At 54.5% G+C, this 14,285-nt stretch overlaps 1 protein-coding gene across 3 annotated transcripts in view; it reads left to right on the forward strand.

Moving 5' to 3' along the window:
* The window catches only part of LARS2 (leucyl-tRNA synthetase 2, mitochondrial), a 120,409-nt gene that overhangs the window by 49,311 nt on the left and 56,813 nt on the right, over window positions 1-14,285 (forward strand). For all 3 annotated transcript variants that reach the window (XM_006170123.3, XM_014584873.2, XM_027768938.1), the window contains 2 exons: window positions 10,910-10,999; window positions 12,606-12,749. In XM_006170123.3, coding sequence (XP_006170185.1) covers window positions 10,910-10,999; window positions 12,606-12,749 — 234 coding nt within the window. The remainder of the gene's footprint in view (window positions 1-10,909; window positions 11,000-12,605; window positions 12,750-14,285) is intronic.

Below are 14,285 nucleotides of genomic sequence, written 5' to 3' on the forward strand. Positions count from 1 at the left end.
GGAATAATGACTTCTGTACTAGAGGGAGAGGTACGTCTTACTGCTTATTACAGAGGAACACAGAGAGTCACCAGAAACAGAGAGCGTGGGGTGGGTGCCTGAGAGCAGGGCTGAGATAGAGCCCGAGCTGAGCCGGCGTTGCCTTGACAACGTGTCACAGCACTCCCAGTGTCTGACTCTCTGAGTCCTCTTTCGAGTCCTCACAGGGGTGATGCAATTTGCCTGGCAGGTCTCTGCTGTGAATTCTGTTCTCCCCGAGTCAGAAAATTACCCGATCCTCGAAGTTTTTCCTTGGACTGGGACTGGAAGTTGAGAAGGCGAAGGTGTCCCGTTGGAGCTGATGTGATTATGCAGCTAACCTCAGTGCCGCCTGTCCCTCAGGTGTGGGAGGAGGGTGCTCGGAGCTGCAGTTGGCACGCTGCCGTCCAGCACGCTGCAGTCGGCATGCTACAGTCCAGCACGCTGCAGTCGGCATGCTGCAATCCGGCATGCTGCAGTCAGCATGCTGCAGTCGGCACGCTGCAGTCGGCATGCTGCAGTCCGGCACGCTGCAGTCGGCATGCTGCAGGCAGTCAGCATGCTGCAGTCCGGCACGCTGCAGTCGGCATGCTGCAGTCTGGCACGCTGCAGTTGGCATGCTGCAGTCCAGCATGCTGCAATCCAGCACGCTGCCGTGCAATCCGGCACGCTGCCATTGGGCACGCTGCAGATTGGCCGGGCCCAGTCTCCTCATTCCCAGGTGCACACGCGCGGCTCAGCTCACAGAGCACCGTGCAGCCTGGAGCTGGCCGGCCTGAGACATCCAGTGTGTAATGTCTCTGCCACAGCCAGGAGAGCGGTGGGCTCATCAGCCCTAACTAAGCAAGCAGGTCTTCGGGGCTGCTCAGGAAATGAGGCCACTCAGGAAGTCTGTCCACAGTCCAAGCTGGTGGCCCTGAACCAGCAAGGCCACCCTACCTTGGATGCATGCCCCGGCTAATGGGAGACATCTTCCTGGCTCCTTGCCTCCGGAGACGTCTCGGAGGCCTGGGTTTGTGGCAGGTCTTGGTCTTAACACGTGGGGCGTGATCCATTGCCCTCTGCGCGTTCGCATCTTTCCAGGGAAGGCATCTGGCCGCTATGGGGAGAAGTTGGATGACTCTTTAAATACCTTAGTGTAGGCACAGTGGTGAAAGGCAGACTGCCAGGCTGGCTGCCATGGAAGGTTCTGGGTTTCTATCCGGAAGCCTCCGGGAGCACGCCGTGCACACACGTGCCCGGGATCTGGAGGAGACTGAAGGTGGGAGTGGGTGGCAGCATCAGGACTTCAGAGCCGCCTCGAAGATGAAGTTGTTATTCTGGGAAATAAGGATACTTTGTGTGCACTCACACAGCGGTTCCCAAACTTTAGCAAGTGTCAGAATCACCCCAGGCCCTGCCGAGGCGCAGCCTTGCAGCCCACCCCTCGCCTTTCTCATTCAGCGGGTCTGTGACTTTGTTTTTCTGCTTGAAAGAGGAATCTTAGGAATGATATTGCTCCCAAACCTTACTGGCAGGAATCAGAATACAGGCCTCCTGTCTGTTCTTTCTGACGTGAGATGCAGCACATGTAAGTAATAAATGCACACTTTAAAAAAAGGCAAGGTTCCTGCAAGTACGGGACTCTGTCGCTGAGGGACGTAACTGAGAGCACAGAGCACACGCATGTAGCTTCGGACGTCACCGTGATGCGTCGCCTCCTCCCCGTTAGGGAGCGAGCAGTCCCGACACCAGAGGCTCGGTGTGCCCACCCGTCACCACTGCCGCTGTCCTGCAGGTGGCTGCCCTGGCACTTACGACACTCTCTCACTTTCCCTCTCACTGTCTCTCCCACGAGTGCATGATCCTGTGGCAAAGGCCTGAAAAAATGAATGAATAAAGATAATAACAGACTGTGGGGGCCGGATGGCGCAGAGGGAGCCCTGACGCTCTGTGAGGCTGTCCCGCCCGGGAAGTTTCCTAGTTTAGTTCTGGAGATTCCCCTGGGTCCCGCAGATACATGCTTGCCCATGATCCAGGGCTGGCTGGGGCTGGGGGTGGCCCATGGCATCGAGTCCCTGTTCGGGGTGCTGTCTGTCTCTCCCTATCTCTCACGGAAGAAATCAATCAGTCAAGCAATTTTGAAAAGAACATCAACGGACCATCAAATGATTTTCTGTAGCTTCTTTATGTTTATGGCTTTCTCTCGCGGCTTGTGTTCCATGTGGAATCTCCCAGGCACGGCAGGTCCCCACGACCTGTGGCGCGTGGAGCTTGCCGACAGCAGAGTGGCTCCCTGTGGGCACTGCTGGTACTTTGTGCATCCAAGGGATAGATGAGCTGGCGTCTTCTCCCCCTCCGGATCCGTGCCCGGGTCTGACGGATAGCCGTCGCGGTAGTCAGGCCCCCGGGAACTGGCCCGTGAGAACACCTTTCAGACAGCTCTGTGCTGTTGGTTCTGAATGTTTCCAGGGTGTCGCAGCTAAAATTAATCCCCTTTCCTTCCAGAGAGGTGGGGCAAGGTGGAGATCGCGTTTGGCTCGGGCAGCTGAAATCCTGGCATCTGCCCAACTAGGCCGATAACGAATTGCAGCTCGAACCAGTGAATCTCATGTGCGGTTTAATGGAGGGTGCTCTGCTCCCCGGTGTCTGGTCGGAAAACTGTCTGTGTTGTTCAGCTGCCCTGCCGCAGCTCTGGTCAGCTGGCGGAGAACAGTTACCAGGAACGTAAGCAAATTGTTGCTTCTCAGCTCGCTATGGAGCGTTCTCAGAATTTTTGTTTAGTTTGTCACGGGGACAGCTTTCAGGTTATGGTAAAAATGGTAATGCTCAAAAAATATTGGTCAACAAAATGGCGTAAAGAAGAGCTCAGTGGGGGCCAGCAGGTGGCGTGGTGGTTCAGGCTCTGGACTCTCATGTGATTGACCATGGTTTGATCCTGGGCCTGGCGGCTTGAGACTCACACTGGGCACAGGTATGCGTAAAATGCATGCGTAAAATCCCGAGAGGAGAATGGAGGAGAAAGGATTGTAGTGTGGCCATTCCCCCTGGGGTGACTTCTCACTGAGCACATGCACCCTACAGCAAAAATCTCACAAAGGAAATAGGAAAGAGCCCCAAATGGAGCAGTTTCCAGGTCAGGGAGGAGTGAGCTGCCATGAGGACTGCAGAGGCGCGATGCCCCTGCCCTAGGACGCCCGTGCTGTGAGTGGGCTTCAAGAGCACACAGAACGTGCACTTCTCAAATGACTGAAGGACTTAGCCCGTGGTCCTGGATTTCCACACAAGGCCTTTAATGCTTGCTCTGCAAAAGCTCAGCGGCTAGCATTTGTCATTTTCAGTTTTCATTAAATGCTCATTTTCAGCCTAAAGTTAGTCCTGAGATAAAGGAACATAATTGCATAAAAATGAGCTTTTAGACAAATGTTAGGTTCAAGATTAATGAATTTCCCCGAGACGAACACCTGTTCCCTCAACCCTGCAGAGAGGAAGATAGGGCGGTAAAGGAGGCCGAGGCAGGGCCTGGCGAAGACGCGATCTGACAGTGGAGGGGAGAGGACGGGCGGCCGGGAGGAGGCACGGAGAGCCCGTCGGGAGCAAGAAGAGGTCGCCGTGGGGCCTGGGGCTGGGCCCCCGGCGGGGCTTGGAGATGACGGGCCGTCGGAAGAGACTCGAGAGGCAGGATGAAGCAGAGCCTGGAAAGTGGGAGGGACGGTTCTGGGTCCCCGGGTGCCAGCGGGGCTAAGGTGGGAGGAGCAGTGCCTCAGTTTCCCCTCGGAGACCATCGAGAAGGACTGGGATGAGTCGGGGCGAAACTGAGAAACTGCTGCAGAGCCGTGTGGCTGTGGGAGGCCTGCCCGGACGGCCGCAGCCCCTCCATCACAGAGACGCCGGCCAGCGCCCCGCCCGAGGCGCGTGCGGGGTACTCGGGGGTCCGTGGAGGAGTCAGTGAGCGAGCGGGCACACGAGCAGAGCCCACAGTCAGGGCGGAACCCATCTCCTGTCCTCTGCATCAGCGCCTTCTCGCCACTGCTGCCGCCCGCCCACCAGCCTCCAGGCCAGGACTGGGCAGCAGGCCCTCGGTGTTCCGGGGTAGGTCCGACGGGGACACTCAGAGAATGGCCGAGCCAGGGGGGCCGGGCGCGGGGAAGCTGACCTTGAGCACGTTTCCTTCGTTTATTTGCTTCCATCGTGACCGAGAGAGACATAGAGACGCAGACGTCGCCCCTAGCGGGGTCTCAGCACCACGATCCTTCCGGACCTCAGCCAGACCCACGTCATGGGCACATGCGCGCCTAGACAGGGGCTGCTGACTGTCTCTGGTTCTCTCTCTCTCTCTCCTGGAAGAAAGAAATAGACTGAAAAACCCAAGACATGTTTCTGGAAGAGACCAAACCGGGAGTTTTAGCATCGGCCAATAAACATGTACGGGTACTTTTGAATTCTGATGTTGACTTCTCTTGCAATAGCCACAAGGACAGCTTTGCTGATGAAACACCCAGGGGTGATTTCTCACCTTCCCTTTTTCTCTCTGGCAGGTGCACGTGCCCTCTAGCAAAAGCAAAAACAAATCAGTGAAATACAGAAAAGTGTTTATTTAAAGAAAAATCACCCACAGTCAGTGTCATCCTGAGGCAACTATGGCTTCTATGTCGGCATTTTTTTCTAATTTTTAAAATTATATAATTAAAACTATAAAACATGTATGTCTGTGTAAAACTTTGTATCAGATACTGTATTCCCATATCATTCAAAAGTCATGTAAGTCAAGGGTATAATATTTACATTGTTTCTTTTGTTCTAGCTTTAGTATAGATTGTATAAATTGTCAGATGGGAGCCAGCTGTGTAGACATTTGTAAGTTTTTTAAAAGAATGATTTAATTTGATTTTTCATCATTATTATTTTTAAATTTGCTACAGGGCATGTGTGCTCACCAGAGAGAGACAGAGAAGGAGAGAGAGAGAGAGAGGAGAAAGTGAGAAAGCAAGCTGCTAGGTTCGGGACTTGAACCGTGGTCTAACATGTGGGAGTCCAACACCTTAACCACCATACCACCTGCTGGCCCTGACTTTTATGAGCTTAACTGTGCAGGGTGTGGTTGGTTCCTATAGCTTCTACTTGGGGACATGCCAGCACACATGTCTTGCCAAAGCCGGTGTGACACTGGGGGAGAGGTCTATTTTTTTTTGGAGAGGTTTTTGCTATAGGGCGCGTGTGCTCGCCAGACAGACAGAGAGAGACAGAGAGACAGAAAGCGAGAAATCACCCCCCAGGGGGGATGGCCACGCCGCATTCCCTTCTCCTCCATTCTCTTCCTGGGATCTTGGGCATGCACACACACGCCCCTGGCGTGAGTTTTAAGCCACTGGGTCTGGGACGCGAACCGTGGTTGACTACGTGGGAGTCCAGAGACATAGCCCTTACTTACGCTAACTGCTGGTTCCCTGGGGGAGAGGTCTTTTGTAAAGGGGCCAGCGCTGGCTCACTCAGACCCTTGCTTGGCTCCTCTGCCTCCTACTAGCCACGGGATGGTAAGTTATAGTCATCCCCGGTGTCCACAGCGGGTTGGTTCTGAGACCCTCCCCAGCATCTGCAGCTGCTCCAGTCCTCAGGTGAAAGGGCCTGGTGTTTGCAGATAGCCCCCCACATCCTGCTGGTACTTCAAACCCTATGGCTTGTACACTTCAGTGATTGTTACACTGTGTCGGTTGTTCAGTGATTGTTACACCGTGTCGGTTTGCCAATGGTGGTATTGTTACTGTTATTTTTGTTATTTTCTGTTGTTTGTCAAATGTTTCCATCTGGGTTGATTGGATCCATGGATATGGGCCCTGCAGATGGGAGGGCCAGGTGTGCTGCGAGTCTCCGTTCTTTTTCTTTTTTGTATGAAAAGGTGATTTATTCATTCAACGACCATTTGTAGGCACTGTGGCGCCCCAGTCCATCAGTGGGGGAGCCGGACAGAAGCCCCTTCTTCCCTGCAGGGACCTTACCGCTGCGCAGCTGGGGGTGAATGCAGGGACCGTGGCAAGGAATGGTACTGCGCGGCACTGAGAAGCAGCGTGGGAGGAAAAGCAGGGGAGCGGGGGAGGGGCAGGGAGGGCAAGCCCACACTGGGTAGCCGTAGCAACCTTGTGCTGGGGCTGCAATGAGAAGGGGCCAGGCCCACTGGCAGCCCTGGGAATGGTAGCTGTCCCTGTGCAGTTACTCCGTCATCACTCCTGGGAGTGTCACCTGCTGTCTCTTCATCTAGGGGTGCACCAGCTACTCATCTGCCTGGGTTCTCCACGCCTCCTCGAAGCGGCGTCTGCGTCAGTCTGGGCACCGCTGGGCTGCACTTGGCAGGGTGCCTACAGCCTGAGTCACGGGACCGGGTTCTGTGCCACCCAGGAGCTGGGCAGGGTGAGCCCGTGCGCCCTGGGGCAGTGCTGGGACGGGGGCAGTGAGCGCAGAGTGGGGGGGCCTGTGCACACGGGTCCTGTCACTTCTCAGCTGCAGGGGTCACTCCGCACAGGAGGGGCTCGCTCAGACCTTGCGTGCTGCCCAGCCTAGAGGCAGGTGGGAGGCAGGCAGTTTGACAGCAGAGTGGCCGTGCGCTCTCGGAGGACAGGCCAGGGGGAAACCGCGCGACTTGGGCTCCTCCAGCTTTGTGGGCACACTGCGTTTGCCTGCCTAGCACCAGGGGCAGTACGCCATCGTGGGAGGCTGTGGCGAGGGTAACGCACAGGGATGTGTGGAGGGCACAGGCTGGCAAGGGGGCGGGGTGGCGGGACCCGCCCTCGGTGCTCCTCGGTGCTCCTCGGTGCTCCTTGGTGCAGGGTTCACAGGGCTTAGCGCAGGGGCTGGACGGGGCTCATCGGGCAGATTGTCACGGCCTCTGACAGCAGGTGCTGAGCGCTCGTCCTGGCCGGGGCCACCTGGTGTCAGCGCTGGGGCTGGTTCTCTAGTCTTAGCGCGCCATGCTCCGCACACCCCCGTGCCGCGCGGCCTGCAGGGCCCCGCCCTCAGAATGAAGAGCCTGGGAAGGAGCAAGAGACAAGGTCGTCGCTATACTTTCTGATCTGTTGCGATAAAGAACAAAAAGATCTTTTTTAAAAACACGAGAGCACGTGGGGCTGCTGTCCTGTCTCCACACCTTGTCGGAAGGCAGGAGGCCCATTGCTAGCCCGGGGAGGGGGCCTCGGCTTGTCACTAGGAACTGGGACGCCGGTGGCCGCCCACCCTCCTGACCGCGCTTTTTCCTAAGGTACGCGAGGCCTCCGCGTGACTGACGTAAGGCACTGTGCCCGAGAAGTGTTTGTTGTTGGTTTGGTTTCCGCTCTGATAGCTCACCCAGCCATCGTGGGCTTGTAGGGCCGGTGAACGCATGGTGGCTCTGAGTGGCTTTCTGTGACCTGAGGCCAGTCACTGCCCAAGGTGCCGCCGGACCATGAAACAGAGACCCAACCAAATCCTGCCAGAGCAGGAAGGCGGCTCGTGGCTCTCCGTGTGGTGGCCTGCCACCAGCGATGGGCAGCTGGGCTGGATTTCTCCAGCTGGTCTCGTGCTTGGGTCCCTGCCCCATACACGTTCTCTCTTCTCCGTTGGAAAGCCAGAATCTGTAGGAGCTAGGAAATATTTTACCCTGGCCCTTTCCCCGCTCGTTCCCTGTGCCCTGGTAGCCAGACCGGGTGCATCAGCCGCCTCTGAGCGGTCACCCACCATCACACTCAGAGTACAGCCCGGGGCGTGGTACCCCTTGGCCCAGCTGTGCTTCACCCCTGTCACTGCATCTTACCCTGACGGCAGCCCCCCACGACGGCTCTGACAGAGAAAGGGCATGGCCGCAAAGCTGGGGGCGAGCCCGTCACATGGCTCCCACACAGATTGGCTTCCCCCGAGCTCAATGGGGCATTCAGGAGGTGGCCGGCTGCCAGGATTGCCCTTCAAGGCCAAATGTTGTTTACTGGGCAGCGAGGTGGGCCTCTGAGGCTCGACGTCTATGCTGTGTCACTGCCAAGTCACCGTGCCACAGGAGCTGCTAGCCGGGCTGCCATTGTTCTTACTTTGTGTAGAGGTGTGGGGATGTGGGTGGCAGGTTCAACCCACGATGTTGGCGCTTCCTCGGAGTTCTAAGGGAGAGCGTCTTGTGCGTTTGCCAGCGAAGGTAAGAATCTGTCTAAAGCTGACAGTCGGGTACCGTGGACAGAAAACTGCAGAGTGGCACGGTGACTCTACTTGGGGTCCAGGTACATAAGTCTGGTCTCTCGGCAGCCGGATCGCACCGTCTGGAGCTCAGGAGGATGTAAAAGTTGACCCCTCGATAGATCTGTGCGGAGCGGGCCGAATTGCAGTTGCTTTCGGAGCCGTGACTTTGAATCACCTGACTTTGGATGAAAGACAAGGGCACGCTACTGTGGGCGCTGGCGTGTTGGAGAAGCAGAGTGCAGGAAGGCACGGGGGGAAGGGTCGGAGCACAGCCCCAGCCGCCCCATGGCCCTGGTGGTCGTGCCAAGTCTCACCCCGTTGGTGCTGCCTCCTGGCTTGTGGGCAGAGCCGGGTAGCGGGAAGCTCTTTGCAAGACCCAGGGCTCCCCTGGGCATGCCTCCCTCACCATGCTGCTGGCTCCAGGGAGACCGGGCAGCCTACTGTTGGGCCCATGAGCCTCTGTTCAGTTTATTCTCATAGCATTAGTATTGGGGTGCTTCGGCGAGCCCAGACCTGAGCTTGTGACGAGAGGGAAACAGAACAGACCAAATATTCCTCCTGCTCTGGATTTCTATCTCTAAAGAACTGAGGAGAATGACTTCCCTGCACTGGCAGCAAGAGAGGCTACTAGGAGGGCAAGGCAGTGGGGGAGGATGTGCCGCTGCTGGGAGCAGGCCCGCAGTGGGGAGCAGGCCTGTAGCGGGGAGCAGGCCCACAGTGGGGAGCACCGGGACAAGAAACGCAGTCGACTACATTGGGAGTCCAGCGACATAGCCATTACGCTAACTGCTGGTTCCCGAAGCTCCATGAATCTTAATCTAAAGAAATGTGCAGGAGCCAAAAAACATCCTTTACTTCTTTTCTTCATTGCTGCTATTCTTTTTACTTATCCATAAGCTATAACAATAGAATAAGAAAAATACTTTATTTTTGTTCTTGGCTAAAGAACATCATAATCATCAAATAGGTAAAAACTAGTGATAGACATAAAAATCTTAAACTTAAAGGGGTTGGGATAAAGGAGCAGGCCCGCAGTGGGGAGCAGGCCCACAGTGGGGAGCAGGCCCATAGTGGGGAGCAGGCCCGTAGTGAGGAGCAGGCCCGTAGCAGGGAGCAGGCCCGTAGTGGGGAGCAGGCCCGTGCCATGTGTTGGCCCATTCTTTGGGTGGTGAGGTCTGTGCATGACGACCTGACTGATGACTTGAGTCCTTGGAGTCACCAGGAGCTGGTATGGGCTATGTCATACTCATGGCTCAGGAATTGGGCCTGGCGTGGCCTGGCTGGGCCTGGCGTGGCCTGGCGTGGCAGAGAACAGCTACGATGTGGGCAGGAACAACGGTCACATGGGTAGTTAGTCTCCACCTACCTTGCAGTGGGGCGGTGGGACTGCTGGTCAGAGTTGAGTTATTTGCGCTAAAAAAATAATAATAGTATTTTCTAATACTCACTACTCTGCTGTTCTTACAAAACAGCACTGAAAAGTCCCCGGTAATTCTGAGAAAAGTACCCAACAGCTTGCTCGGGCCCTACCTCCCACCTCCATCTTGGGCCTGACGCTCCGCTCGCGTATTCGCTTGAAGCAGGATGGGCTTGTTTGTGCTTTGGATGGAAGCGTGCCTTCTAAGAGTGGGAGCACTTGGCGTGGTCCCGCCTTTCATCCCTCCCTCACTATGTACGTACGTATGTTTATTCACGAGAGAGAGCAAGTGTAGACACACAGGAGGGCAGAGACCGAGACAGAGGAGAGAGCGGAGAGGCGAAGATGACACCTTTAGGGGCAGAGACCGAGACAGAGGAGAGAGCGGAGAGGCGAAGACGACACCTTTAGGGGCAGAGACCGAGACAGAGGAGAGAGGGAAGAAGCAAAGATGACACCTTTGACAAGAAATTGCCACCCACAGTCCCCTTCCTACAGGCCTCCAGTGTGCCAGGGATCTTGGGCGGGCCTGCCCCGGTGTGTGTTCAGGTCACTTGTGTGGCTTCTGGCCGCCGGCACTACCACGGCCGGGCCCCTTATTCACTTCCATGTTAGCCCATCTGGGAAGTTACAGAGCCCTGGAAAAGAAATGTGTGATAATGTATAGGATTTTCTGCTCATGTGACCGTCATCTGCAAACCTTATGCATGGGCTTATTAAGACCTGTTTGAAAAACTCTGCAGCAAATGTTTTGTGCGGACAGAAAATAAATTTTGGAGAGCACAAGTTTAGGCTTGGAAATGTAAACCGGGTGATTTACTCACTAAGTATGATATTTGATAATGTTTTTAAATGGTCTTCCCAAGTACACACAGGCTGACTCCCGTAATGCACTAAATGGGACAGGCCGAGTCTAAGGAGCACCAGGCCTCAGCTGTATATCGCAAGCCGGGGGCGCACTGAAGCAGGCAAATGCCCCTCTTCAGTGCTCCGGCCGCTTTCAGAATGAGATCCATTCACGAGCCTGCCTCGTGGCCCCGACGGAGGTCCGTGCCTGCGCGGCTGTGGGTGCTCGTCTACACAGCAGGCTGGAGCTGACCTGCTCGTCATCGAGCATTCTAGAAGTGAGGGCATGTTTCAGTGACGTCTCTTCCCAAAACGAGTTCCTGCTTCCCTCACTTAGCAAATGGCTGGAACGTTACAGGCCAGAAGGTCTGTGATTTGATTGCTTCTCCAAGTTGAGCTGCCGGGGAATGCACACACTGCCAGGGGGTGTTGACAATGGCCTCTTCTCTTCTGTGGCAGGAAATAACGACGTGCTTGCCAGATTACTACAAATGGACTCAGTTCCTCTTTATTAAACTCCACGAAGCGGGGCTGGCCTATCAGAAGGAGGTGAGTTCAGTTCAGTTGGCAGCCTTACCTTCTGGCAGATCTCCCATCTCCTTAGAAGACACCGCTGAGCCTTGGGCATGCACCCATATGCACCCAGTGCAGCTTTCAAGCCACTGAGACTGGGACTCGAACCGCTGTCAGCCATGTGGGAGCCAGCGCCCTTAACCACCAGACCACAGGGCTAGCCTGCTGGCTAGTTTTAAAAAACAATGTATTTCGTGTCAGGATATTTCAGTGCCAGTCAGGTCTTTGGGCCTGCTGGCTAGTTTTAAAAAACAGTGTATTTCACGTCAGGATATTTCAGTGCCAGTCAGGTCTTTGTGTGCTCACTGCCACCTCTGTAGCAGGTGGCATCTAAGGGTCATGAAGGAGTGGGGCTGATGGCAGAGGTACTCACTTCACATGAAGGTGGATACTAACGAGCAATTTGAGAGACGCCCCCAATGGCTCTCAGCCAGATGACTCTGGAGGACATGAGGCTCAGAAGGTAGCTCCCCCAGGGGCCGGCTGGGTGGACGCTGAGGGGTAGAAGGTGAGACAGGGTTTCCTGGGGTGCTGGGAATGCTCTGTACCCTGATGTGAGTGGTGGTTCCCATGGGTAAGCATGTAGCCATGGAAGAATTCATCTTGTATGCTTAAGATTTATCCGGGTTGGGGCCAGCAGGTGGCATAGCGGTTGAGGTGCTAGACTCCCACATGGCCGACCACAGTTCGAGTCCTGGACCAGTGCCTTGAAACTCTTACTGGACACATGTGTGTATATGCCTAAAATTCTGAGAAGAGAATGGAGAAGAAGGGGTTGCAGCCCCCAGAGGGGGTGATTTCTCACTTTTTGTGTCTCTGTCTCTCCAGCGAGCACACTATAGCAAAAAAGTACTCTATAGCAAAAAAACAAAACAAAACAAAAAAACTCCAAAAATAATTTATTCATGTAACTCTACTTATGTTATACCTTAATTTAAACAGGAGTTTTCAAAAATTGTTAAAAATGTAGGTCTTGAGACGTAAATACTTACTCTGTCACTTACTTTATCTCAAACCGTGGTTTATTACATAAATTGTCATTTCTCTAGTGCTCAGATTCCTCTCCTGCAATATTGGAGAGCATTATGCTTACCTCCCAATTGTTTTGAGGATTCAGAGGCAACCACAGTAAGCCACTGAGCATAACGCGTCCATGGCAGTCGCCCAGCGCTCGCCATCTTATTAAAGCAAATACACTTGTTTCCCCTAAACTCAGCCCTGTCTGCTAAATCATGGGTAGGTCTCATTTTTTCTTCTTTTCCTTGGGTTATTAAAATGTCTGGTCTTGCAAGTTTACCCTTTCATACAAGACGACACCAAAGTTGAACTAGACCTATGTCTCCAGGCTTCTTCCCAAGGCCGTTCTAACAGATGGAAGCGCAGACGCAGTGTGTGCGTGTGTGTGCGTGTGTGCGCGTGCGTGCGTGTGCTTGCGGTTTCTTGGCTAAGCAGCACCCCGAGGAGTTGCCCTCCAGCCTCAGAGCAGAGCTGTTGTCTTTGCAAGCCCTTGTACATGTTAAGCCTCAAAATGATCCTTTGAAGGTACTTACAGGTCACGTCCTGGTTTCCTGCATTATCACAGGCCATGGTTAACTGGGACCCAGTGGACCAAACAGTGCTTGCCAATGAGCAGGTGGATGAACATGGCTGTTCGTGGCGTTCTGGAGCTAAGGTGGAACAGAAGTACCTCAAACAGTGGTTTATTAAGACAACCGCCTACGCAAAGGTAAGTCGGCCTAGAGGCCCCCTAGATGCCCACGTGTTAGCAAGAGTACCGATGTCACATGGGCGTTGGAGAGCCTCACTGTTGGGGCTGAGCCCTACGAAGGGCCGTCAGAGCCGTGGGCGCACAGACAGGAAGCAGGAGAGCTCAGCGTCACTCGCTCAGAGGGCGCTGGTTTGGGTTTCTCAGCTGTAAGTCAAGAACGGCACCCGGAGGCCATTGTAGGCCTTTGTTTGCTGACCTTTCAATTCACTGCTGTAGAGGTCAAAAACTTCATAATTAAATGAGCGATGAAGCTTAAAAAAGAGAGAAAATTGCCTTCCTCTGCGTAGCTTTGGTAAAACCTCCAGAAAGAATGACATTTCAAAAGGTGCCGAGAAGACCATCCGAAGGGAGTGAAGGGGTGGCCAGTCTGTGAAGGAAGGCCAGAGCGAAAGTGCATTAAACCAGGAGTTCCTGTGTCCCTGGTTGACAGCTTCGTCAGCTGCACTAATCCCTGGGCCTTAGTTTCCTTGTCAGTAAAACGAGGGGTTTGGACCTAGTGGTTTTTAAGGTGCCTTCAGGCTCTTTCCACGTTCAGGGGATCAAGGCAGCGCCATCCATCGAAAGCAGGGGCTTTCTTACCACATCGCCCTAGCTCGGGGCAGCTCTGTGTACTGGAACCACTCTGGACAGCGTATCTCTGAGCTAACTGATGTTACGGTCGTCACCAGAGGAAGGAAGTGCTACCCGCCCGTCGTAGCCCATCAGTCGCTCCGACTGGACTGGAATGGACTTTGGGTCAGATCCGGCAGCGCAGTTCATACGTACTGCTCATAACTTGGCTGAATGAGAGCTGCAGCCTGCCATCTCACCCTCGCAGCTGCCAGGCAGGATGTGACCTCCAGCTTTCGCACTCAAAAGACATGTCTTCGATGCAACTCCTTTCCAACGATCATTTATTCAGAAGGCAGCAGAGACTAGCATATGGATTTGGAAAAGAGCACGCGAGAACTCGCTAACACAGGGCCTTCTTCCTTTGAAGAGCAGGGAGGTTGGAGTCTGAGAAGAGCAAAGCCGAGCATGTTGCTTTCTGTGCCATCCTGGGCTGTGGGAGTCCCTGTCTGCCGACAGCTGGGGTCCGCTGCATTACAGGAGGGGTGCCGGACCCCCGGCAGGCCTGGTACATGACCCTGTAATAGGCATTGTTGGAACGGCCACCCAATTAGCTCTTTCGCTTCGACCTCTGCCTCTAGTTGGAAATGTAATAAGCTAACCAGGAGCATTATTCTCTAAATTGCCAGCTGTGAGTGTTCGTCTGTTTGGTGGAAATGGTTAGTTACCATGGTGACTCGCCTGGTTCTTGCTGAACTTCTGTGCGGATTTATTGAAAAAGCTATCTTTGGAGGTCAGCACTTGCTCTGAAAATCAGAAGAGGGAGAGCAAGAATCCAGGAGGTCTGATGGAACAGCTGGTACGGGGCTGAGGGTGGAACAGATACCAGGGGGCCATGCAGTACTGGGAGGCCTTGGAGTTGCCCAGCCAAGGATATGCGGTTCA

This window comes from Tupaia chinensis, unplaced genomic scaffold, assembly GCF_000334495.1.
Source record: "Tupaia chinensis unplaced genomic scaffold, TupChi_1.0 Scaffold148065_1, whole genome shotgun sequence".
Lineage (NCBI taxonomy): Eukaryota > Metazoa > Chordata > Mammalia > Scandentia > Tupaiidae > Tupaia > Tupaia belangeri.